The sequence below is a fragment of the Pogona vitticeps genome, chromosome 4 (genome assembly GCF_051106095.1).
Source record: "Pogona vitticeps strain Pit_001003342236 chromosome 4, PviZW2.1, whole genome shotgun sequence".
Classification (NCBI taxonomy): Eukaryota; Metazoa; Chordata; class Lepidosauria; order Squamata; family Agamidae; genus Pogona; species Pogona vitticeps.
The window spans coordinates 39,686,211-39,713,224 of record NC_135786.1 but is presented as its reverse complement, the minus strand read 5'-3'; the positions used below and the strand labels follow the sequence as shown (position 1 = coordinate 39,713,224).

Below are 27,014 nucleotides of genomic sequence, written 5' to 3'. Positions count from 1 at the left end.
CTGCAAGTGCAGGGTTCCAGCTATGACCGGAACCAAATGGGCAGCAACACTGGCTGTGCTTGTGCAGCACTGCATGGCTATGCACCCATGAAGCTTAGAGATAATCTTGCTTATTAGATGTACAACCATATACTGTACTCATTTATATTTGCTTGCATATGCCTATACAATACAAGGAAGAAAAGTAAAGACTTTGGGGGAATATTCAGTTTATCTGTCTTGCCTTCTCCCACCAAGATCTACCCGTGTCACTCGTGCGAGCCAGGAGGTGAGGCTGAGGAGCCTAATGCCGAGAGAGGCCTGGAAGGAGAAGACCAGAAATCGGGCCTTCTCGGCGGTGGCTCCTCGTCTCTGGAATAACCTACCTCCTGAGATTCGCGCGGCTCCCTCGCTGGACATTTTTAAGAAACAACTAAAAACATTGATGTATAGGCAGGCTTTCCCAACAGAAAACTCCTGACGATTTTTCCTTTCTTATATCTTTCTTTGATTTCTATCTTAGTCTAGGTGCAATGTTTTAAAATTATATTGTTTCTTTTATTGTAAGCTGCCTAGAGTGGGCTAATATGTCCAGATAGGCGGGATAGAAATAAATAAATAAATAAATAAATAAATAAATAAATAAATAAATAAATAAATAAATAAATAAATAAATAAATAAATAAGGGGATATTCAGAAGAAGGAATATACAAGGTGCAGAATATTCCCCTGGGTCACGTTGGATTTAAATATTGAGATATACTGTATGCCAACTGTGAAAAATACATGGTTCTCATTTTCCCCTCTGGTGGTCTATAACATGTATAGGACTCTTAGGGAGGTTCAGGGATCAGGTTATCTGATCGGACAACCAGATGATGGGGTACCATACTCCCCGGCTGGTTAGTACAAATAGGTGGGGAAAACACTGCCCCCAGGCCAAAAGAGGTTAGAAGGGCAAATCTTGCACTGTGTCAAGGTAGGACTATGCTTTGCCTCTTGCATTTGAATTCAGAATCTCTGGCCATGTGTCAAGTCTGCTCCCATCACCAAAATCCCAATGTGCTGAGGGACAGTGTGGTACGGAGTGTCCTTCCTACAGCCCTGTAGGATCAGGAAGAAAAGTGGTTCTGGTACACTATCTTGCTATCCTTGGCTAAAACCCCACTAATTCTGGGGCTTCCCCAGTAATTCTGAGGTAGTTGCTGTTTCTTCTCTGTCTTGCTCTTAGAAATGAGAGGGGACAGTCTCAACTTGGCTGAGATGAGAGCAATACCCTCACAGCATAGCTTAGCATCTAGTAACAAGGGGGAAAGAGTATTTTGTGTTGCAACCAAGGAACAACAAGGTCTTTGTCTCAAGTGGCGAATGCAGAATCTCCCAGCTCCACTTATGGAATGGCTGGAGAGGGCTTTGCAGCTGCATTTGCTGAAGACGACAGCTGGCTCTTTTCCAGACAAGCAAGCTATACAATGCTTTTTTCTTTTTTGCTACTGAGCTCTGTCTCTAAGGTGACACACACACACACACACCTTCAGTCAGGGTTTCAGAACATAATTAACCACAGAGGAAGTTTATTTGTTTATGCAGCCAGTGTCTAATGTGTTAGAAATCCCACTGCACCAGTAACACTCTAGCTGATGATGTAACTCCTTCCCAACACAGCCGTGACTGCTAACCTTGTAAAAAAGCCCAAGTCAGGAACAGGAAAATCAGGGAATTGATGATGCTGTGCATTCAGACAGATAGATGCTTCTGTCTCTCTGCAGACACGCAAGTCAGTCAGTTTATTACTATGGTTCTTAGATCAATCTAGTATCTAGTTACCATAGAATTCCCGAGACCCGAGTATCACCGTACAAAAGTTGGCTACTGGGTAAGTGATCTTGGAGTCTATATCAGAAAGAAGAAACTGAAGTCTGTTTTTTTTTTAAACAGCCAGGAATTTTTTTGATCAGTGGGGTGATGATCTCCTTATGGGCCACCTTGTGAAGAACATGTGCTCTGTTGTCTTGACCTCCCTTAAGGGACAGTACAAACTTTTTCAGTGAAAGGAATATTCTTGTACTTCCCTTCAAGTGCAATGGAAGGGGGGACCGCAGGCATGCAATATCAGCAGCATAATTTTTATGCACATTTGAAAAAAACATGTTCTGAAACCTCTAATTAACTTCCATTAGCAGAAGACACGCTGAAATATGGGCTGTGTCAGAAAGCACTTTTTGTTCCCCACGCTAGAACTGTTAGCAATTTTACTTCTCTGCTTATAATTCCTCCATACTCGGAGACATTTTTTTAACCTCACAGCTAGTCTGTGAGGTAGCATTAGGGTTCTTTTTCCTTTGCATGTGTCAGAAGCAATTCAATGGTGCTTCAGGAGCAGAAGGAGGTTCTGAATGTGTTCACAGTTCTCACGTGGAGTTAGGCTGAGAGATAAGGGGTGACCATGATAACTCCAAGGCCTGAAAAGGGAAGTTCAGTTAGGGAAACTCAAAGATCCGCCTACTTTGAGCACATTATGAAAGCAATCTAAGTCCCATGGAAGTCAGACATGGCTCAGTAAAACAGGCATGTCTCAGCTCCAGACTCCACTGCTGGCCTTTTACTACAAAAATGTGGTAAGAACTAGAGCAACATAAAGAGGTTTTATGTATTCGCGAAGGCTTTCACGGCCGGGATCTAATGGTTTTTGTGGGTTTTTTGGGCTCTTTGGCCATGTACTGAAGGTTGTTCTTCTTAACGTTTCACCAGTCTCTGTGGCCGGCATCTTCAGTGCTGTCCTCTGAAGATGCCGGCCGCAGAGACTGGCGAAACGTTAGGAAGAACAACCTTCAGAACACAGCCAAAGAGCCCAAAAAACCCACAAAAACCATAAAGAGGTTTTGATGATCCCACTACCATGACAACATCTTCAGCAGCAAGAAACATGATCGGGTTTTTTTTTTGTTAATGTTATTTACATTTATTTCGCAACTTTCCTACAGTAGTTCAAGGTAGCATAAATAACTTTCTCTTTCTCCATTCACCCTGCCAACAACCCTGCAAAACAGGTTATGCTGAGAATGGCTGGCTCAAGGTCATCTGGTGAGATCTCCCGAGTCTGGTTCCTCCGACGTAACAATCACACCACACTGGTTCTTGAAATGACAGCTGCTATTTTATTCACTTGCTTTAAAAACGTCCACACTTTTCTTCAGCAAAATTATATGGATGACAAAAAAAATATAAGAACAACAGTTCAGACAGGCATATAACAAGCAAGATAGCACCAAAAATTTGTCAGAGCTGTCTTGGCTGATTTATATGTTTTAACTGTGCTTTTATATGCCTTGTTTTCTTACAGCAGTGCTATAAAACTGAGGTTTGTGAGGAACTGAAAATGTAAGAAGTACAATCAGCATATTTAAAGTGGCAGTTTCCCCCTTCTCAGTGAATGTAAGGCTTGAATGAAGTTTTTAAAAATGTAAGAGTTAATTGTCACGAATATTGGACAGGTTTAGGGAGCATAAATAAGGCATGGCAAATTCCATTTAGTGAACTATTAAAGGGGAATTTAACTTCCCTCCATTCTGAAGATAATCAGGGGAGTAATTAAAAAGATAATTAGAAACAATAATAAGACAGTAGCTTTAGAAGAGGTAGCTGTGTTAGTATGTGCAAGCATATCAGGCAAAATCCATGTCTGACGAAGTGTACTTGTCCATGAAAGCTCACATTAAAATAGAAGGGTTAGTCTTTAAGGTGCTACATGTTTTTGTCATTTTTGTTTTGTTTCTTTTGATTTTGCCTATTAATTAGACAATTCTCCTTCCTTTCTTCTCTCATAGCTCTTTGGCAATAAGACAGAATCTTCCACTCTGCTCCTCCACTGAAGTACTTTCTGGAAGTTTTTGATGGGATCAAACAGCAATGGCAATAATATAAATTATGTGTACTGCATATTTATTATTAAGGATTTTCAATGTGGCAGGGCTCTAGCATATGTAGTAGTGCCATATTGCACTGTTAAATAAAAGGAAACAGGAATAAAATGAACTATAGGACTGTCCACTATCCAGTGTGGGTATATATCATATTTTTCTGTGTAAAAGACACTACTTTTTCCTAAAATCATTACACTAAAATATTGAAGGGTGTCTTTTACATGGACATAAGCTGAGATAAGTGAGAACAAAACCGCACACATCTTGCCTCTATAAACAGGCTTCCTTCAGTCACGAGACTTAGCTTCCTGCAGTTAGGAGACTTAGCTTCCTCAATTCACAAGCCTTATGAAACTGATGTCAACTGATGCTGAACAAATCAACTGGAACACACCTCGTTGGAGCCTGTGGTTCAGATTCAACAGGGACTCAAAATGTCCGACTGTTTTGAGCCCAGAGGCTGAATCCTCAAAGCCAAGTTTTCTTAATTTTTGGATTAGAAAAGTGTGTATGTGGGGGGGGCATCTTATAAATGGAAATGTATGTTATAAATGGAAACTCTATGTTTCATTTTAATATTTACAGACCAGAGACACAGCTATGGATGTACATCTTCACAGTGGGATAGATATGAGAGTTTCTTTGCATTTTCCACATTTCAAGATTTTTTCTGAAAAACTCACATATATAGTATTTGTACAAAAAGCTTGTATTTTGCAAAAAATTCTTGTGCTTCGTCTGAAATATAAGTTTTTTTATTTTATAAAAACACATTATTTGCTTCATGAAATACATACAATTGTGAAGAAACTGAGAAAATGGGAGAACATGGGTTGTAGATCTCTCTGGGATGTTTTTCTGTCAGGGTCTGGGAATGGCTGGTGTGGGGGCAGGCTCTGCTGATAATGGGCACCATCTGCATTTTATCTTATGAGTGAAGACCAAGGCCAAGTTGGCTTCTTCCCTGGTATTGTGCTAATTTGAAAATGACTTCACCTGTGTCAGGTGCAGAAAATGCTCTTTTCCTTGTGAACATTTGAGGAAACCTAAAACTTGATTGACAGACTATCTTGAAATGTCCAGAATGTGACGACAAAGGTATATAAAGGGGTTCAGAATTTACTTTAGTAGGCTTAGTTATCTCTTAGGAAATGCTATGCTCAGTTGCTGTCCTGTTATGGTGTACTGGGAAGAAAACATTCTGTGCATGTTCCAAGACTATGTGGATGCTATGCTAGAATGTAAGTACTAGGTAGTTTACATAGCTTTCTCATTTTCTGGTTTGTTTCTCTGTATTGATTCAGCATAAGACTTTGCTTGGTTGCCCCAAATACATCTGATGCCTTTTTAAAACCTTGAAATTTTTAGCTTTTTAAAGGCTTTTTTTTTACTATCTCTAAATAAAATAGAAAACCTTCTCCATCCAATTGTCTGGATTTATGGCAGAGAGGATTTGTGGTACTTAAAGTCAGGTCTTGCCTTGATCTGCTACTTGAAAGCACTGCTTAGTTGAGTCAGACTAGTGTTACAGAGCTAGCCATCACCACATTTAACCCTCCTGGGCTCACACACTCCCAGATCAACAGGGCTAAGTGATTAGAGCAGAATTTCTTGAAACTGGTGATCCATTACAGCAATGATTTTTGCACAAAATACAACTCAATATGCAAATTCTGTTTGTTTTAAAAAAATTCTGATGAAAAAGTGCAAGTATTTTCACTCACATGCAGAACCAAAAAATATCAATGGGTCTAGATATCCTTTTTCACTGAATGCAGTAAAAATCTTTACGCATAACACCCAAATTTTCTTTGGGTGTTATTTAAAGTGCCACATTAAAAGTAACATGAATCTTATTCTAAGAAGATGAAAGTGATGTTTATGGGGAAGTCAGATTCTTGGAAGAAACAAGAGTGAGGAAGGGCCACAGCTCAGTGGCAAAACATACCAGTGGCTTTGTTTTTGTTTAGCCACTAGTTAGTGGCTAAATAACAAAACTGAACTAGACCAACTAGCAATCTGAGTTATACAAGGCAGCTTCTTCTACTGTGTTTCCCTGAAAATAAGACAGGGTCTTATATTAATTTTTGCTTCAAAAACACATTAGGGGGTGTTTTATTTTTTTTTTCATGTACAGCAATCTACATTTATTCAAATATGCTCATGTCATCTTCTGGTTGCTGCACAATGGTGAAGGGCAGGGTTTCACTTAACTGGGGCTTATTTTGGGGGTAGGGCTTATATTACGAGCATCCTGAAAAATCATACTAGGGCTTATTTTCAGGAAAATGGGGTATACTTGTGGAGATGCTCTTGTTGTATCAGATAAGATGGGTTTTATCAACACAAAATTAAATGCTGGGAAAAAGTAACAGCCATGGTTCAGAGAGTGATTTATCAGTAAGTAGTAGACCATTGGTCTAGATGGGCAGGGTATAAATCTAATAATAATAAAAAAGTAACATCTGTTATAACAGCTACTATCACATTGGATGAAGGAAAGTAACCCAATTTGCTTAAGATTTTAGAAGCTTCTGCCTCCAGTCACAGTTCCAGGAAACGGACTGAAGTGATATATACCAGTCCAATAGTGACATTAGGAATATGCTTTAGTTTGATAAATGAGTTTAGATTTTCTTTCTTAGAAAGCACAATCAAGTTTCACTGCTTTCACCACAGTTTTTTTTTTTTTTTTTGCTTTCACATAGGAACCATTAGCTACTCTAATTAAAATGAAATCCATATGGAATCAAAGGCAAAAATGTGAAAAATCAAGCAGTTCGCGTATGAGGATTGTGGCATTTGCTGTTCAACACAATTCTTTACCTAAACAAATAATCTTGTTGACTTTGAGTGCTTAGAGCAAAATACGCTCTTTATATATAAATATTTGATTGTGAGCATTTGTTTGTGTCACACTTTGAATTTTAAGAGGAAAACACGTTTCAATATTTTCAGCTTTGACCCTTTTATTACAACCCAGAAAAGGGGGGACATTCTCAATTAAAACTGTTGTCTCCTTGTAAAAAATTAATAGGAACGGTAACAGAATCCATCTTTCAAAAATTCATGGTTTATAGTTGAGATGATAATTATCTACTCAATGGTAGTCAACTTGTATATTACTTTATACAAGTAAACAGAACAAAGGATTGGGATCTGTGAACCAGAAAAACTGACAAAGTGGGTTGGTTTATCATTCGGTTTGTGGTTCAGTTCGGGTATCTTGTTTTGCTGAAGCAAAATGAAACACCAAACTTTTTCCCTCTTGCACTTCATTTGATTTGGCAAACTGGGATGGCCTACCTACCCCACTCCCACTGCCCTGATTGCCTGGCCTGCCAGCTCCTGCCGCTGCTGCACCACTGCTGCCACCTCCTCCCTGCATGCCTGTTAGCCATGCTTTGAGGCAGCAATTGAACTCACTGCAGGGAAGGTGGTTGCTGCCTTGAAGCACACACCTGACCCTCCAGATGGTCAGGGCAACGTGGCAGCAGCATAATGGCTGTGCTGCAACAGGAGCAGGTAGTCTGTGACCAGATTTGGTTTTCTAGTTGGTTTGTAGTGGGTCATGGGTCAAATCTGTGAAGATTCTCAGTCATCCAGGTGAGGGTAGCTAGAAGTTGAATGATGGCAACTGAACTCTCTGGGTACCAGAATGAGCAGCAAAAAGTTTTAACTTCGTAAGGAAGAGGTCCAATTCCCATGGGTCATAGTATGTGGCTAACCACAAATCATCACAAACCACAAATCATTTTTTCAGGTTCATGCCCATCTCTAATTAGGCTGGGATGAAGTTATAGCACAGAATATCAGTAAGGTTTCATTTACAGAAGGTTGGTGTAAAGTAATTCAATTCCCCCCACCAAAAACCCTCCAATTTATAAATGTGGGATATTGTGCTAGTGTATCCATGATTCAGAACGCCAGAGAGTGGACCGATATTGCTGCACGTTGCCAGCAGAAAAAAGAATGCCAAGTTGCACCCCTTCCTAGACACAACTGATCTGGCCACAGTGACACGTGCCTTAGTTACTGTATATCCCAGCTAGATTACTGTAATGCACTCTAATTGGGGCTGCCTACGGAACATGTCAAAAAACTTTAGTGAATCCAAAATGCAACAGCCAAATTGCTAAGTAGGGCTGGTCACTAGGGCTGATGGGTTCAAAAACAATGGAAACCTGATAATGGCACAATTCTGTATCTCAAATGTTTGCAGAACAGACAAGTTCATGCTTGTTGTCAGGGGGGAAGGACAAGACTGAAGCCTGCTTCCAATTATGCCTCCTATTCCCGCTCACCCCAGCTACTTTCAGAATATTCCTGCATTATAAGCAGCTGTTTCTGGTTATCTGGAAAGACTGCAGGAGCCACATAACTCCCTACAGTGATCTAAGACAGCCGGCATTTACACTGAAAAAACAGTATTTCATCTGCTTGCATTTATATGCTGAGGGCGATTCTTGAAAGCAGGTGCAAAAGTAGTGTGAACTGAAGCTGATTCTATTTTAGTTTAACCATATATACACAGCTCATTATCACCTCTTGCATTGCAGTTCATGCCTAACAGTTGGAAACGGACTAACATGAGAAGTCAGTCATAAATCTAACTGTGCAGGAAGAATCTTTCCCTCTGAGCCAATACAGAAAATTCAACATTAAAGAGACATAAAAGTTTAGAATAGTCTTGAAATTTTGATTACATTGCCGTGGATGGGAAATTGAAACCCCCTTTGAGAACACAGCTCAGGGAAGGATCTTCCAGTCAAGCTTTCTTTTACTTTGTTCTGGGATTACCTTTTTCTTGCCTGTCATTTAAAAGGAAACAGGTTCTGAAGCTGCTGAGACAGTGAGCTTGAAAGGGAGTGTAAGTAGCAGAGACTTCAGAAAACCACTGTGTTTAACTCCTGTCAGATCTCATCTTGCATTTGTACTTGTGGCAGTTTCTCAAACTTCCTTTTATTAAAGTAAGATTCATCACAGGCGAGGTTTTGCTCTCCTGTCACTGGTGCTGAACGTGGTAGACAGCAGATTTCTCTTTCCTTTTCCGTCCTTCGACGGTTTGTCTTAAACGATGGATCTAAAATAACGTATCTATTCTGACTTTCTTTTTGGCTTAGATATAAGAGTTTGTTTCCCTTTCGCAACTCCCACAGACAGTCGGAGGGATTCAATCAAGCGCTACACGACGCAGAGCTTCATTTGAAAACCTTGGCAGGAGAGAAAATTACAAAAAGACTTGGTCCCAAGGGAGTAGAGTGCCATTCCCTCTTGTTACGTACCGCAGGGCTGTTTGTGTGGGCAGTCGCCTCCGCAGAGGAAATCTGCTGAAATCCTTCTAGAACAGACATGACTTCATATCCTAAAAGCACAAGCTGTCCCAGAAACAAACAGTGGCAATGCAGCCTCTGCAAAGGAAGGGTCGAGTCACTTACACAAGTTTCAGACACAGCCACTTTAGCATTCACAAACTACAGTATCAGAATAAACCTTTGTGGGAGGTAGGGCATGTGTGTTTTCACAGAACAGATGACACGGGGGATGATGCTAAGAAGACTGTGGGGGGGAAAGGTCATGTTTGCCCTCCAAACATGGCCTTATAGCCCCCTTCCAACTTCATTATTCTATCATTCTATGATTTAAATGGCAGGAGAAAGTACTAAATAGATTACGAGTCATCTCAGAGTTGCACATCATGACTTCTTCTGCCTCCCCCCCCCCAAAAATACCAGGAATCTCCTCTTATGCCTGGCAAGTTAGGCCTCATGCAAATGCACCAGATGCCAACGAAACTGAATGTTCAGGCAGATTAGAAACACTGCTGCCAAAGATGTTGGCAGCCCACACAGCTGTTGGCCCTGCAATGACCTCTACAATTGTTGAAAGAAAAGGTCAACACCCTTGCTGCCTCGGTGGCTTTCACATCATTCTACCTTTGCACAGAAAGAGAGACAGAAGTAAAGTTCATGAGGAAACGGTAATGTTAATAGCTGAGGGGCAGGAGAAAACATTCAGGAAATGCACTTTTCTTCTCCTTCTTCTTCTTCTGCTTCTTCTTCTTCTTCTTCTCTCCCTCCTCCTTCTCCACCACACTATGGTGTAGACCTTGCCACCGTGATCCATTGTACATGAGCACTGCTGGATAGCTCAATGGTTCCCATAGGGTCACTTCCAGCTCTGCAATTCTGAGATTGTTATCTCACAAATCTGGAGATAAGGCCTGATTCTCTCACATGCCCTTTTAAATAAATTAAAAACAGGTCACAGCCCAGAAGAGCGAAAGGGAAACAGGACAGGCAATGAGTACTAAATTCAAACAAACATGTACAGCAACAATGATATGTACAGTGTATTCAGCTGCTGCTGAATGCTGGTGGGCAAAGCATTTTAAATATAAAGTTAGAATATGACAACCTACTTAATCTACACAATCATTTATTTCAGCAAGATAAAAGTCTTCCTGTTCTTCTCAGACTGCTGAAATTCCAGTCCATACCTGAAGTGGCCACCTTTCAACTCTAGCCACTTATGAACAATCCAGCTCTTCATGGCACTACTCAAGCAAAATCTGTACAACTTTTCCATGATATCAAGTTATCATCACTTAATTATCAGCCATTATCGGCAAATTTAAATGAATTCCATTCTAACTTAATCAGAATTGTGGCTTTGTTCTTCATTATGATAAATCAACTTAGAATAGTCAAGAAAATAGAGCTGTCACCATTTACTACTCCTAGATAATTGTGATAGTAACAATAATAATAATCTTAGAACTGTAGAGATGGAAGGAGGACTTTATGGCCCATCAAGTCCAGCCCATCAAGGAGGCACAGTGGGGAATTGAACTCCCAACCTCTAACTATGCAGCCACTGAGTAGCTAGAGGTAGCCACCTAAATCACTGAGCTATCCTGCAGCTGTTATTATCTAAGCATTTGTTTTTCCTCTGCAAAGGTACATCACATACAGATTTCTGCCCTTTACACTTATTTAGCATTTTGGTTCCATTGTTGCATATTCCCACCTCCTGCCCTTTGTCTATGTATGTGGCCATGAGGTAAGTAATACTTCATCCATCTGACCAAGTAAATCACAAACCTGTGCTACAATTACAGTGCAGTCCTAATCAGTAATCATATGGCATCAAGTCAATTCTGACTTATGGCAATCCTTTTCAAGGGTTTCTAGCTAGAGAATACTCAGAAGTGCTTTACCATTCCTTTCTTTGAGGGGCAACCTGAGACTGTGCAGCTTGCCTAAATCCCAATCAGTAATAGTAAATCTAATAATGGTCGGTGGAATGTATCTGGAATTAAATGGACCTTTGGGGACCCCTCTAGGGTTTGGGTCTGGATTTGAGCCCTACCTAACATATATATTATTTAAAAAAATCATAATAGCCGTGTGCCATCAAGCCAATTCCAATTTATAGTGATACTTCTCAGGCTTTCCGAACATAAAATGCTTAGAAATGATTTGCCATTCCCTTCTTCTGAGGATGCACTGGGTCTGTGTAGCTTGCCCAAGACCACAAAGGCTGGTTGTCCTTTGAGAAATGGGGAATTGAACTCCTGACCAAGGCTCATAAGCTCACCACGCTATGCAGCCAGCTTTTAATATTTGTGTGCCATTTAACTGATTCCAATGTATGGTGACCTGAATTGGGGTTTGCTAGTATGAAGCACTCAGAAGTGGTTTATCCATTACCTTTTTGAGAGGATGCTATGGGACTGTGCAGCTTACCCAAGACTACCACACATATTCTCTGGGGAGGAGAGCTCAGTGAAGAATCACTTTAGCTCCACAGCTATTCCAATTCATGATCGATAAATTGTAATCTGAGATGTTCTACAACTACAACTCCCAGAAATCTGGGCCAGCACAGCCAGTGGTGAAGGCTTCTGGGAGTTTTAGTTCAATAACATCTGGGGACCCAAGGTTGGGAACCACTAATCTAAGACATCTGGAAGGCAAAAGTCCACCCCCCCGCTCCTGATGCACAGGATGGAGACCTAAATATGTTAGTTTATAATATGTCACAGGGGTCTGTGTTATTTTTGGCATAAGAATTGTCTACAAGAATTGTGAATGGCTAACAAACAGAGCCCAGGAAAATTACTTTGGGATGACAGTTACCAGAATTCCAAACCATGATGTCCACTGGCCATACTACTTTTGGGATTCTAAACATTATAATCTATGAAGCATTTTACTTTTCCAACCTCAGAGCTACAAAGACTATGAAATACAACCTTAACACTGTCATTTCTGTCAGAAGTCATGAGAACAGCAGTGGCTGGGCTATTTTTAACCAGCTCAACTTTAGGCAAGTCGTTCCCCTTACGCTGTCACTTGTGTTTGTTTATATTCTCTGAGATCTTGACTCACACCCAAATGGCAGGTGGAGAGACGCTGCAGAGATCAAACAGTTTGGTTTCCATGGTGCTTGATATGTTTTTCCTGTTAGCTTGGCTGCTGTGTCCTGTGTATTTAACACAAACCAATGAGGAATTTCAGTTCACCTGGCAGGGCCCTGCACCTTGCACCTCAGTGCATGGCTGAGTTGTTAGCACAGCCGTCTACCAGTTGCTATGATGACAGAGTTGGTGGATGGAAAAGATGAGCAGCGGTCTGGCTTGGAAAGGAAGACCAGACTGGGATTCATCCAAAATGGCCGAGAAGGCCTGTTTGTGGGCAGAGACGGGACTCCGCACAGCAGGCAAAAACCAACTCCATGGAAAGTACAAGACTGTAATTATCAATTATTGTAAAGACAAAAATATTGTGGCTCCAGGAAAAATCCCTCCATAAATAAGCAGGAGGCAGAAAGCAGAGAACACTAGGCATCCAGCCAGTGCTTCCAACCAGCCGCATGAATTCTGGCTAGGTCAATCTGAAGAGCAGTAGCAGCTATTTGAATTCCACATGCCTGCTTCTCATGTCACCAGGCAGTGCCTTCCCAAAGCTTCCCTTGCTGTCCCTGATTCATAGAGGTTTCCCATATAGCCTTTAATGGCTCATCAGATTTAAAAAAAATGTTAAATTAACATGGGTGTTACACCATTATAGTGAACAAGCCATATCACCAATAGCCATACACTGACTGTAAAATATAAATTTCCCCACAAGATCCTTCAACTTGTACATGCACATTCAGAGTCTATTTCAAAAATTAATATAAACTGGTGAGATTTGTAAAATTCAGTTCCTGACCAAATCAGGATGGAACAATGTAATGTGGCAATTCAAGAAACTACAGTATGCGAAAACAAACTTGATAGATTTGTTCAACCCTACTTCACACACTAAGGAAACTGCAGGAAGGTAATACTGCTCAAGATCTGCTCTGACCCTGGCTTTATAAATAAAACTATGGACCTGACTAACTCTCAAAGAATCACACCATTGTAGAGCTGGTAGGTACTCAAAGGGATATCTAGCTCAAGCCCCTGGTAAAGCAGAGCTACTGCATCCCTGACAGATGGCTGTCCAACATCTCTCTAAACAGATAGTCCAGTATCTTCTGAGATAGTCAATTCCACTGCCAAACAGCTCTTACTGCCATGAAGTTCTTCCTAATGTTTAATCCAAAGTTCCTTTCTTGCGTCTTGACCCTATTGTTTTGAGTACTACTTTCTGGTGTAATGGAATTTACAATTTATGCACTTTTGATCAAAGTCCATCGTACTGTAGTTGGGGAAGGAAGCAGTTGGAGAATGTTGCCTTTTTGGATAAAGTGAATTCCTTGTTGTACTGCCTAACAACAACTTGTCCAATGGATCTTCCAGTATACTTCCTGTTGCTTTCATTCATTTTACAAGGTGAACACAGCTTGTATTAAAATATAGCAGTTAGTCTTTAAAGTGTCACAATGTTTTCTTTTCTTTGTGTTTCTTGCTGAAATGCCTGCACAGAATAGCACAGCTACAACTATGAAGACAATAAAATGCATCCTGGACTAAATCCCAGATGAGAGCTTCATTTACAAGGATCCCAAACCAAAACATTCTGCAGTGTTCTTAACAGGAATGGAAGACATCTGCAACTTTAAACCAAATAGCTAATCATTTGAGCTGCTGCCCACCATCCACATACAGACAATGCCCAAAGAAGGCAATGGAGCCCTGCCTTGGGCCTGATTGCATTGGAGGTGTCTGGCTGTGCAGAGCCAGAAAATAACTGTAAGACTGCCAATGTAAACAGCAAGGAAGACGAATACTTAATGTAAACCGAACAGATTTACATCTCCCCATCACATTGATTATTTAATGCTCCCACCAAACTCCTAAGCAACTGCCTCACGAATGAGAACAAATACAAACCACAAAAGGCTCTCATTTTGCAAAACTGCAGCTGTCAGATAACCCACAATACAGAGCTCCTCCGCTCTTCCAGCCTTCTTGAAAATTTCTGATGAGCCCAGAGCTGGAAGCGTCGCTCTCAATATTACTACAAAAACAGTTAAACCCCAACTGTTTTAACACTGGAAGCAGCTCTGTACAGGAAAGTGTCCTGCATTGAACTGATGCTTTATTCACCCAGTAGGATAATCCAGTATTTGTAACATTTGCCTCTGCCAGATAGCCTAGCCTAACATACAGTAATGACTTGCCAGATTTGGAGAGCACAGCACCAATAGCTATTCAAAATTACATGAGAATGAAATCATTGTAGATAGAGTTGGGGGAACTTGTGGTTTTTCTCGCCTGTTGGACTCCAGCTCCCCTCAGCTCCACCTAACATAAGCAATGAATGGTATTATGGGACTTAATATTCTAACAGCATTTGAAGTCCTTGGGTTCACCACTAGTAGTGCAGAAGTACTGCAGTTATGATTTGATGCTGTTCCACCTACCTATAGGTTATAGACCACCCTTGCAGCCAACAGCTAGCATGGACATTTTAGTTCAATTTCAGGCTTAAATGGTGTACATCATTTACATGTACATTATATACATATCAGAGTGAGAGAGACAAAGAGGAGGAAACAGAAACATGTACTGTATTTGGAAGTCTAGGAACTCCAGCAAAAATGGCCATAATTATACTGAAATACAATACAGCAAAGGTAAATTTAAATGATTATTTCTGGTGGAAATAATCATGAGATTCTATCTGCTTCTGATGATGCTTTCTGCCAAATGTCTACCAGCTGACATTTTGTTGAACAACATTCTATAAAATACACTATCACTGTTTTCCAGGATGCAATTAAAGAGGAGTCTCGCCACATGTCTTGCCACTGTCACAAAAATGAGGCAATTATGAAATTACAATTTCTTAGTACCTTGTCTGAACATATTACTAACATTTTGGAACTAATATTCCCAACTTGGAAGAAAAAACTGCTTCTTCACCTACTGACAGCCATATGTCAGGTATACTTCAATCTGTATTCCTGCATTGAGCAAGGAGTTGGATTCGATGTCCTTATAGGACCCTTCGAACTCCATTATTCTATGACTCTCTGAATCCTTTACAAAGCAAGTCAGTTACTCTGCAAATGAAAATTATATTAAAATTATCTGGCTCACACATTTTCCATTTGATTAATGGGTATACGTCCAAAGGGGGCAAAAATCCTGCAAAAGTTCTCTACATCTTATTCCCTTCCCCCTTCAGAGAAATAATATTGTTAGCAAATTGGCAGTCTTTCTCAACTGTGGTGTCACTCCTTCCCTAATTTGTCAGATACTCCACTCACTGTTTTTAATGGAACCTGGTTTTATTGCTGACTTTTACTGCTGTTGTTGCAAAAGAAATTAGTTTTATTATTGATCACTTTTATTTGGTTTTAAACATTTATTACTTTGTTCAGCTTATTGTTTTAATATGTTCTCAGCTACCTCAAGTACAGTAATTTTGATTCAGAGGCTTGACAGAAAGCAACTACTAGCAGCTTCGACAATGCAACAAGAATGATGTCATCATCATCAGCAGATTACTACTGATTAAAGGCTTTCTTTTGTGATCTTGAATATACTATGCAACACAGTCATGTGCACCCTGAAATCTGCAGCAATCTGCCATTGCTGATTACATCATTCCTGTGGCACAAGAAGGGCTGTATAACAGAAGTTCAGCCACAGACTCTAAAAAGTAATCCAAAAGGGTTTTTATTGCCTTACACTTGGCAATATAAGCACGTTTTGCACCAGTTTTCAATTTAGATACCATACTCATTTAGACTGTGAGAACTTGCTAATAAATGTGGCTCTTGCAGGGTATAAAGGAGAGGCTTCTGCTACAGTAAGTCCATAGGAAGTTATTCAGATTGTGAATTTGGATTTTAAGGTTACACCTTTTGAATTTTGTTTTACTGCTGTGCTTCAGACTGGATTGGAAATGCTATTATTATTGATAAAAACTCCTCAGTATCACAGACAGCATGGGTGGGTAGAGTCCTGCATATCTGGAAGGTGTTAAGGTGTACCTGCTGCTAAGTCCCATGAAATGTAAGGGAGTGTTATTAAAGTAACTGTGATTCTATTAACCATGTATTTCTCTGTATTATCATGCAGGAAAGAAGGAAAAGCAAACATTAATTTTTTAAAAAAGACCAATCATAGAGCTCTTGTGAAATGCAAGACAAAGAATGGGAACTCTTTCAGTATCTCAGTGTTACTGTTAATTAATATAGTCCCTCTCAAATTCCTAAATCTATTGGAAGTTGATTATGGCTTTTCTGCTATAAGCTTTATGGTCACTGCTGTAAGCTTTATGGTATTTAGTTAGACACAAAACCTACAGTGCCTCTAGATTCTGACCAACTCAGTTATTATTTCCTAACTATGAGCCAAAATGGTTTTAGAGAGATAAAGCAAAGTGACCAATGTTTCCCGATCTGATGGTCCTTACATACTTGAAAGATGGGATACTGGGTCATGTTTTTACTCTGTAAAAAGCACTCCAAACTATCTTGACAGCCTTTAGAAGAAATAAGATATGTTCTGGGATACCAAGAGCCATCCTTCACAAAAGTCCAGCTTTTCCTATATCCTCCCACCCATGTAAGAGTTCACTCACTTAGATAACAGTTCGTGCGGGCTAGTAGGAAAACTATCTTGCACCTTCCTTCTTTTTCTATTTGTGCTTTCCTTCCTTCATGGGTCATGAGATCCCCACATCAAAGGGAAAATTCTGAGAAGTAGAACCAAAAAACCTCCTTGCTTAGCCCATGTTTGAACACCACCATGCCTTCTGGATGCTGCCCAGGTAGAACTTTACACAATCAAGTCAACTACATTGTGTACAAATATCTGAAGGGATTCTCTTACTTTGGTAACACATTTGACAAATGTCTTAATTCTCACAGAGAATATCACCTTAGTAATTTCTCTTGCCCCCTCTTCAAGGAGCTACTCCTCTTATCTTAACTTTTAGAGCACAATTTGAACTTATTTGTAAAAAAGGGGCAGAGGGGAAAAAAATAACAACCAGCTTTTAAAATAAATCCTGACCCTAGTCCACAAATAGAATGGTGCTGTGATGTTACAGGGATCGGTCAATCAGTATTTAGCACAGCTGGCTTCTGCTAAAGTGAGGTAGGTGGGAGAAAAGACAAGTTCCCTCTGACGATATTGTAAGAGAAAGCTATACATATATATGAAATATTCTGAGTGCCCATTTTTTTTAATTCATGGATGGGAAACAGAATTTTCTTGAATAAGTGGAACATTTTCAGTTAAAAAAAACTACTGTTATGGGAAAGAATTATTTTAAAAAATCCAAAGATGACAGAATGCCATGTAAAATGTTCCATCCTAGTCTCTGTCCCTCAGGTTTTGTTTTGTTTTTAAGAGTTGAAACCCCATGGAAACCTCTACAGTTGATGTTATAAACTTGGGGCGGGGCGGAGGCCAAACCTAGAGAAACTGCTTATTTGCATGATTTACAGCCATAGACCTGGTGTTTTCTGGCTGCCAGTAAGGGCCTGTTAGCATAGAACCTTTGAAGACACCACCCTGTTTCTACCATGCTATACTTCGCATTACACTGATAGACATTTTCTGACCCAAGAGTGCCAATGCTCCCAAACCTTTCCTCTTTCTATTGGAGCTTAATGATGGAGGCTATAATCAGGCATGCTTAGATGAAAGAGATATCAAAGAACATTGCAGAAAATGTTGTGGAATTGTATAAGACTACATTATTCATGCATCGAGTGTCTTGCTCTGAGAGAGATATGGAAGGGGGGGACCTTTGCACAATTAGCATGTACAGAAAGAACTTACCCATATAAAAGTATTCTGGGGACTTTTCATCAGTTGCTAAATCTCTTATTATGTTTCCAAACCGCAGCCATAGCCCAAATGCGACAACAGCTGAACCCGCCAACTGGAAAAGGAAAAGAAAATCCAGAAGGTTAACAGCTAGGAAAAGGGCTCATAATCTTCAAACAAACAATTCCTTGTTCTTTCTGGAAATTTTTAGGGCAGATGAGGCTGAGGCCCCACCCACAACATAAATGTTGCTGTTGGCATTAACACACTTCTTGTCTGCATCCAAAACTATTAATACTAATCTGCTAACATGGATATGTACAAATGTTTTGATTGGTAAGCTAGTTACGGAAGCATAGTACATGTTAGATGGACAGTGTCTAGCGACTGGATCTTGTGACTCAGTGGACCAGTTGCAAAGTTACAGCAAAAACCAGCTGTGTGCATTGCTGGATGTCTGAACATTTATTAGTAACCCACAGTTTCCCTGCTCCTAAAGAATTTTTTCTCAATATTATAGAAATAGATTGTTTTTGGGAGAAATAAATTGAATACAGTGAGTTAATGTATGTATAGTGCATTAAGCACATACAACCCAATTGAAGCATGAGGCAGGGGAGGCAAAACACATAGAATCAGTGTTCAATTTCCTGGCCTATATGTCCGCTCAATGCATTCAAAAGATGGGAGAAACCTAGGGTTGCTCTGTGCGGACAAAGAAGTTATAATCTCCAAATATGTTGCCATGCCCCTCAAAGCTGTAAGTCCACATACAGTAAAATATGCTGAAAGTTCCTCTAAAAGAATTCAAATTTGATTATTGATAAGCTGGTATTTCTCTGGCATTGGAATATTACACAGTGACTGGAATCCTATTGCTTAGCATAAGAAAATTCATAACTTTCAGTCTGGTTCTAACCAGCAAATAAAAATTCCTTGCCACGATTCTCAAGGGGTGCACACACATGTGCCAACACAGTGTGAGCATGCCCACCCCCTGAAAACTGCAGTGGGAACTCTTTGTTTGTCAGCTAGGAACAGACTGAAATCGCCATATGCTAAGCAAGAAGATTTTGGCCAATATTGGATAAAAATGCTTTCTGCAACAGTCTCTCTGTGTGGTGCTCAAGAGCTCATTACCAAATTTTTAAATCGGCCCATTAATTATAAATATCATATTCTTTTTGCTTTCAAGAAAGCCTCTTCTTTCTTGGACAAGAAATCAAAATATACAGAGGAAAATTAATAAACACTTACGAGCTTGAGTCCATCAACTAGCACAATGGACTTCTAGACTAAAATTAATTTCAGCTTCAGATGAGAAAAATGATAGTTTGTTACCTTAAACATGTGTGTTTGAATGTGTGTTACATAGATGGAAGCTTATTTAAGATATTTTTTACCCTGCTTTTTTCCTTAAAAGGACCCAAAGTGGCTTATATCATTAAAAAAGGATATTAAAGCTAACAACAGAGAGTATGCAAATACTAAAAAGCATTTAAAAAACCATACAAAAATAAGCAACACCAAAAATTCTTTTTTTTTTCTGTTTACTTATGGGATTTATAACCTGCCTTCCTCCGAAAGTATGACACTCAAGTCAGCTAACAGTAAAATAAAACTAATATAAAACAGCTAGTTAAAATGCAATTAAAAACACACCCTGCAAGAAGCTCTTTGCAACCAGCCAAATTAATTGCCAAAGGTGTGTCTGAATGAACAGATCTTTGACAAATGGGGGAATTAACATGGCTCTGCAATAGAGCTCATGCAGAAAGTCTCAGGATCCATAGTGAGTATCTCTAATTAAAGGACATGAAAGGATCCTGCCTGAAGGTCTGGATAGCTCTGCCAATGTGAACTCCTCTGGGCCAAATGGATGAGCTGTCTGACTTGGCATAAGGCAAGTTACTACAATAACAGGGAGAGGTCACCATAGTATCCCTTGATTAGAGTTTTCCACAGCCACAGAATGGCTACCAAGAAAGCCTCTATTTGCATCCTCACCAAACCTGAAAAAAAAACCTAATAAAACATGCTCCTTTGTGAAAGAGGAATAATTACATTGCTAGAGCAGTGTTTCTCAATTGGCTCTTTCAGCTCTCAGAAATCCCAGTCAAGATTGCCCATGCTCAAGGATTATAGGCATTTAAGTCCAAAATATTAGGACGGCCAAAAGTTGAGATCTGCTTCTCTAAGGAAGCCCAGGCACTCTGACAATTACAAAGATACAGAAAGCTTGTCTTGCCCAGTCAAGCTGAATGGAGAGGTAGAGAGAAGGCCAGCCAGTTTTCTCTCATGGCACAGAATGACTGAACAAGAGACAATAGCCAGTTCTTGCAAGGCCATACAGCACAGCTTTGTGCAGCTGCAGCTGAGAGACACCAACCTCACACCACTCATTTGCAAGGCAAGAAGGGGCAGGTTTTTGTGGGTTCTACTTTGCTTTGCACTAGAACCAGGAATTCTCATATAAATAATTATTTTATTTAGAATTACAGATTAGGGAAGGTAATGAGGGGAATTTCTGCCTCACATCCCATAATAACTGGACTGAAGTAGGTTATCATGTTGTTTGAATGGGATGTGTGGGTCATAATTTGCAGCTTCAGGTCAATTAGCAAACCTGTCATTTTTTAATTATAAAAAGCACACTTTCCAGATAGCAGTTATTCTTGCCTCAATCACGGCTTCTCAGAGATAGAGAAAATCGAGTCTTCCCCACTCCCAGTTCTCCACAGAAGCTGTTATCCAACAGGACACAGTATTAACTGGGCTACACTTGACTGAACAGGGCCATTAGGCAGGGTGAGGTGGATTCCTCAGGTAGGGCATTTAGAGTGTCATGAAAGGGCAGCAAATAGATAGAGGAAAAGGCAATTTGGAGGGTTTTCTCCCTTATTTACCAAAATGGCTAGCTTTACATATGATATATGTTGACTTTAATGGGTGCAGGCACCATTTGCTGCCCAGTCTCAGGTAGCAAAATTGGCCTTTTTTCTGAATCAGACAACCAAACAGAGAGGTTTCTCTTCTCTGCTGCCTCAGGCTAAGACCTGCTACTTGGCAAGAGAGGCTACCAAGTTCCTTGACAAACCCTAAAAATCCAAGTCTTCCATTGTGTTTATTTTTAGAATGACTTAGTGGCCAGATACCCCAATATACAACTTTGTTACAGGCAACAATTGGACTGGAAAGAATTATTTCAGCTTTCTAATACTTCTTGCACTTCACTGGACTTCTTTCAAACTCTACCCTGAGATAGTATTGTATTGTAATAGACTAGAGCATCTCAAATGTGTGAGACAGTGTGGCTAATACTATTTGGTTTCCAAGCCAAATCTGAGGGAACCTCTCCCACAGAAACCTGCAAACAAGACACAATGTGTATGCTGCTTACAAAGTCTGCCTTATCCATGTAATTCAGAGGGTTTTCAGACTTGACAGGGGAAGGAGTGGCTTATTCGGTTGTACTTATCTTAACTACCTCAGAAACAAAGCCCCCCCCCCCCCCCCAAAGCCTACCAGGGCAAACACAGTCACTAAGTAGAGCTGGCTATGAAAACTCATCACCAAAACAGAGTTCCATCAGTCATAAATTGTTCCTCCTTTCCACTTCAGCCTTTGCTTGCAAAAGGGCTCAGGATCTTGTAGGGTGGGCTCTCAGCTCGGCGATCCAAGCTAACCGCATTAAATGGGGTCTATTCCCCAACTCAGCAGAAAGCAAAAAAAGGGCACCCCCCTCTTTCTTGTTATAATACATTGAGATATGTCAAGGATGGTCCTCATCTTTGATTTCCTTGTCTGCTATAAAGAAACAATAACACAGTACTAGTTTTCAGGGGGTATTAGCCTGTTGCAACAAAAAACAGCAGAGTCCTATAACACTTTAAAGATTATATTAATTAGTCCTTAAGCTGTTACAGATGAAATATGTGGTGGACTGACTCCATAAGGGAAGTCACAGCCTTGAGTTGACAAGAGCAGAGCAGGGCTGTTGAGGACAGGGACATTTTGGAGAGTGCTCATTCATAGGGGTTGCTGCAAGTTGGAGAGGTCTCGACAACACATAGCATTCAACAGCAGCAGCAACAACAAGGTGTTACAGAAATCTTCATTGGTTTTGGCCTAGTTTTGTTTCTGTTTCAGGGAGATACTTGAGATAACAGTTTACTTTGGGTAAAAGATTAGAAATCTGTTTGTGCGCATACACAGAGAGACACACTGGGTTTCTTCTGCTATTTAGACAGTAAACATCGAAGGGCAGGGTGGACAGGGAGCAGATCCATCTTCTTGGCTGCACTGTGCCTCCACACAGATACAAGAAGCCAGGACACTGTTTCACTTCTACATATTTATACTTATTTACACAGACATGCACGCATGTAACTGCCTAGCCAGTTAAAAAGTATGGCAGTTCAGTACAGTGAAAGCTCTTGAGAGACTGAGGTTTTTCTTAAGTGTTCTTCAGCCTGAATCAAAAAAGATGAAACAATTGTGGTCAGTTTAGCAACACATCCTACTCCCACTGCAGCTTTTGCAGAGCAAATGTGCCAGAGAGGAATATATGCATATACTGCATCTTTCCTACTGCAATGGCATTTACTATTAGAATACAGTCTTACAAAGGGATATTTTTATCAAACATCTGTGAAACACTGAAGTGGGTTAAATGAATGGACTATGACATAACAATAGGGTTGTTATATCAAAAGTTGGCTACTTCTGACTCTCCAGATGCTGTTGTATTGCAGCTCTCTTCCTCATTGGCTACTCTGGGTAGGGATGATGGAAGGTTCAGTCCAATAGCATCTGGAGATTCACAGTGTGGTAGAAGAATTACAGTCATCTAGGCCAGAGGTCCCAACCCCTGGTCTGCAGCCCATGCCTGTCTGTGGCCTGAGCTGGACTGGGCCGCCAAGACAGACCTCCCACCCCACCCCTCACACGCATTCACCCCTGACAGCCCATTTGCGCCTGCGCGCATGCTCCAGCATGCCCATGCAAGTGCTGCATCGCCATTTGTGCATGTGCACGAGTGAATGCGTACCTAGACAAGTGCCACACTGTGCATGCGCATGAGTGTGTGCCCATGCGAGCACCGTGCTGCTGTTTGCACATGCATTCACACATGCACAAACAGTAGCGTGGTGCTCACATGAGTGCTTGCTCATTCACGCGAGTGTGAGCACTGCGCTGCCATTTGTGCATGTGCACGAGCAAGCATGTGCCTAGACAAATGCCACACTATTTGTGCATGTGCATGAGCATGTGCAAAAGTGTGCACCCATGCGAGCACCACACCACTATTTGTGAATGCACATGAGCATGCATGTGCACATGCACAAACAGGGGCATGGTGCTCGTATGGGTGCTTGCTTGCTCATGCGAGAGAGTGTGCACGCTTGTTTGCACATGCGCATGAGCACGGGTGTCCCTCGCCTTCCCCAGCCGGTCCGTGAACTGAAAATGGTTGGGGACCACTGATCTAAGCTGAACAATGTGTTGTGCTTTTGCAGAACTCTGTCTGGTGTGACAGTTGCAACCTTTCCTGAGCTAGTCTGACTCGGCAATAGCCATTAATGTTTTAGCTACATCATGTCCAGACTACTGCGGTGAACTCAGTGTGTGGAAAACCTTGGAGAACATTCAGAATCTTCAGTTGGTAAAATATGCAGTCAGTAAACCAGTGTGGTGTTTAGACAGACTACTGGACTAGAACTCAGGAGATGTGGGTTCAAATCCTACTTAGTAACATAAATTCACTAAGGGTAAACCACTCCTTGAACATCTCACATAAAACTCTATTAGAGATGATGTAAGTTAGAAGCAACTTGTCACTCTGTAACTAAGATTGCTAACTAGTCAAACTGAGATTGTATCATTCTGACACCCAAAGACCTGCATCCGTTGCCAACTGTTTTCTGGGCCCAGTTAACGGTCCTGATTCTAACCTTTAAAAACTGCAATGTGAGGCTTGTAATTTGGCACTGAGAACTATTTACCATCTCATTTTATGGAGGGCCACCATTCTTGCTTTATTCATAGATTGTCTGTGTCTAAAAGGACGATTTGGAGCTGCACAGTAGCCAAGAAACCCTGGCATTACTCAAGACACTGTTACACATGGAGGCGCACATGACGTATGTGCCAAAAAGGAGTCTCTCCTGTTTTGCTCCCATATATTCTCCCCTTGGAGTGATGAGCTGTTTTCACTCTTGCTGCTTTTAGGAATGGTATGATCACATATAAGTTTGTCTATTTAAATTATTTTGTTTTTTTAAAAAGTTTTTAATAATTTCACTGTTTTAAGTTATTTTAAATACATTTGGCAGTCACCTAGAATGCAATTTTAAGTGGAAAACTGGAATAACAACACTATATAAATGAAGGAAAGGCATTACTTCGCTCTAGATGGCCTTTGTGAAGATAGAAGAGCAATGTACTGTCCCATTGATTGGACTTCCCTAAGTGATGAGAAGGTTCAGCCTAATAGTACTTACATCTAGTTTCCTTTGGGAGGAAGTCACTAGAGGAGGCTTACAACATCTAACATCTGAGGTTTTAACAAACACATATTCTGAACAGGGGCGGAAACCTAGCACTCTGTGAGACAGCAAACTCCACTGCCTCACTTCTGATGTCCAGGGAGAGAAAGCCTGGAGATGCTTGAACAGCTCACTGTGTCATGCTGGAAAACTGCCATTGATTGTTTTCCACTGAAAGAAACCTTTCCCCCTTTCTCTGCTAGAACGGGAAACAAGGATGATCATAACTTGGTCTTCTTAAGCTATCACCTCTGTTTTCCCCTTCAAACCAGTTCACAAGTAACTTTGTTAATTAACTATTAAAAAAACCCTTTGCTGTCATTCTGGTTTATTGGCTGCCTCCTGTTCAACCCCTCAGTCTGAAATCATTATAGTCCTAATGAGGGGCATCAATAAGAGTGCACTATATATTTAGCATTTTGATACCACTTTCATAGCAATGACTTCTTCTTATTGAGCCCTGGAATTCGTAACAGTTTCTCTGTTGTAGTTCAAGGGAGTGCTGCCTTACAGAAAATCTTATAAAACTAAAAAATCTCAAGATTCTACAGGATGGAGCCATGGCAGTCAGAATAAAACCAAACTGCTAAAACTGTACAGTGTGAAAGGGACATGAGGTAGCAACCACACGTTTCAGACGACACATGATTAGCCTTCTGGCAGGAAGTAATACGTAAGTGGCCTCAGCTTTGGATTTCTTGAGTAATCTATCAAACACTTGAAACACAATGAATGTCATGTGGGGGTGCTTACTGTGTCAAAGCATTACTGAAAAAGGCTAGGAAAAAGCTTGTGGCCTATCCACCATCTTTCCTTCACACCTCCTCAAGCACTTCCAGCTAAACAGGAATCCCTATGGTCTTTTCTAGATGGTTGTCAACCTACTCTCTGTAAGGTTTTCCTGGGCAAGAGAATGGAGAAAGGAGAGTGGGGTTGGCAGGCAAGACTGAATAATAGGGTAAGACGGATGGGAAACAATCTCCATCTTGAATCTTAGATCAGTTCAAAGCAGTCTGGTGACAGACCCTTTTTCTAGTAGAAGAGAATTGTGTATTTTAGCACTTCTCCCCATTCTAAGCCTCACAATGTGACTTTTTTCTAGCCAACTAACTGCTTTTATTTTATTTTTAAGGCAGGTGGATAAATAATTGTTTTTTAAAAGATCTGTTTCCACAACACTGGTTTGATTATTTTTTGAGATACATATAAGTAACAAATAAGTAACAGTAAAGTCTCCTGAAACACCTTCCAACCCTCTCTCCCTGCTGTTTGTCACACAGAACAACAACTCCACTCTGTCCAGAGCCCTTCCTCAAAATCACCATTTTTGTCTTGCTCTGTCTCGGGGATGAACAATCTTTTTACCATCAAGACAAATACTCAAGAAGCTCCACTCTTTAAAAATAACTAGAGATGGGCAAAAACCATTAGTTTGGCCCAGTTTATTTACTGGCGTAACAGGCACTCAATGGTTCAGTGTCCCACCTCCTCTGATGGGCATCCACTTGGAAGCAGCACCCAGAGGAGACGGGGCAGAGAAGCTGGGGCACTGCTTCTGAGGGGGGTGCCCGCTGAAGAGGGTGGGGTGCCAAACTGCCAAACACCTGTTGCAGTGATAAATGAACCAGGATGAACTGCTAAACTAGATCTCTCCAATCTTAGCCCCTTGTTCTAACAACTACATCTCCCTCCCTGCCCACCCCTCACACATACATAAGCATCTATGGAGTATTTAACATATTTGTCTTGCTTCCTGATTAGCAACTAAAAAAGCTGGCTAGTATTCCTGAAGAGGACAAATGGTGAGTCTTATTACCTGTTGAGTAGTATTTTCCCACTGTTTATATACAGATGGGAAAAAATCTAGGGAATTTTTTTTTACAATATCATAGCTCTTCTCTAACATAACGTGAAAAGACTAGTATGTTATCTCACCTCACTCCTCACTGTATCTTTGCCATGAACACTTTACCATCCATGTGAATGAAATACAAAACCACTGGCAGAAGAAAGACAGCTATCAATAGTGCTATATAAATATGTGACAGGTCATGTTATTTATTTAAATATGCATTACGGTATTAAAAACATTTTACTTTATCATCTCTTAAGGCAAAGCTTCTTCCAGGAAATTTATCAGGTAAAATGATAAAGCACTAAAATATAGTTCATCACCACAGCAACATTAAATAAAAATACTAAACTCTGATTCATAACACATAATTGGCCATCCAATTTTAAAACGGGTTGGACTATTAATACCTCTAAAGCCTGTTTAAAAACAACATGACTACGTTGCCTAAAAATTCTGAGAGTTGTCTCAGGGTATTATTGTC

General features: G+C 40.5%; 1 protein-coding gene and 1 long non-coding RNA gene across 2 annotated transcripts in view; one reads left to right on the top strand and one right to left on the bottom strand.

Annotated features, from left to right (window-relative positions):
• Window positions 1–27,014, bottom strand: part of TSPAN2 (tetraspanin 2) — an 81,116-nt gene that overhangs the window by 34,491 nt on the left and 19,611 nt on the right. The window contains exon 2 of the mRNA XM_020780527.3: window positions 18,143–18,245. Coding sequence (XP_020636186.1) covers window positions 18,143–18,245 — 103 coding nt within the window. The remainder of the gene's footprint in view (window positions 1–18,142; window positions 18,246–27,014) is intronic.
• Window positions 258–21,708, top strand: LOC140706553 (uncharacterized). The gene is made up of 2 exons (XR_012086235.2): window positions 258–2,598; window positions 3,808–21,708. It is a non-coding gene; the product is annotated as an uncharacterized LOC140706553 (long non-coding RNA).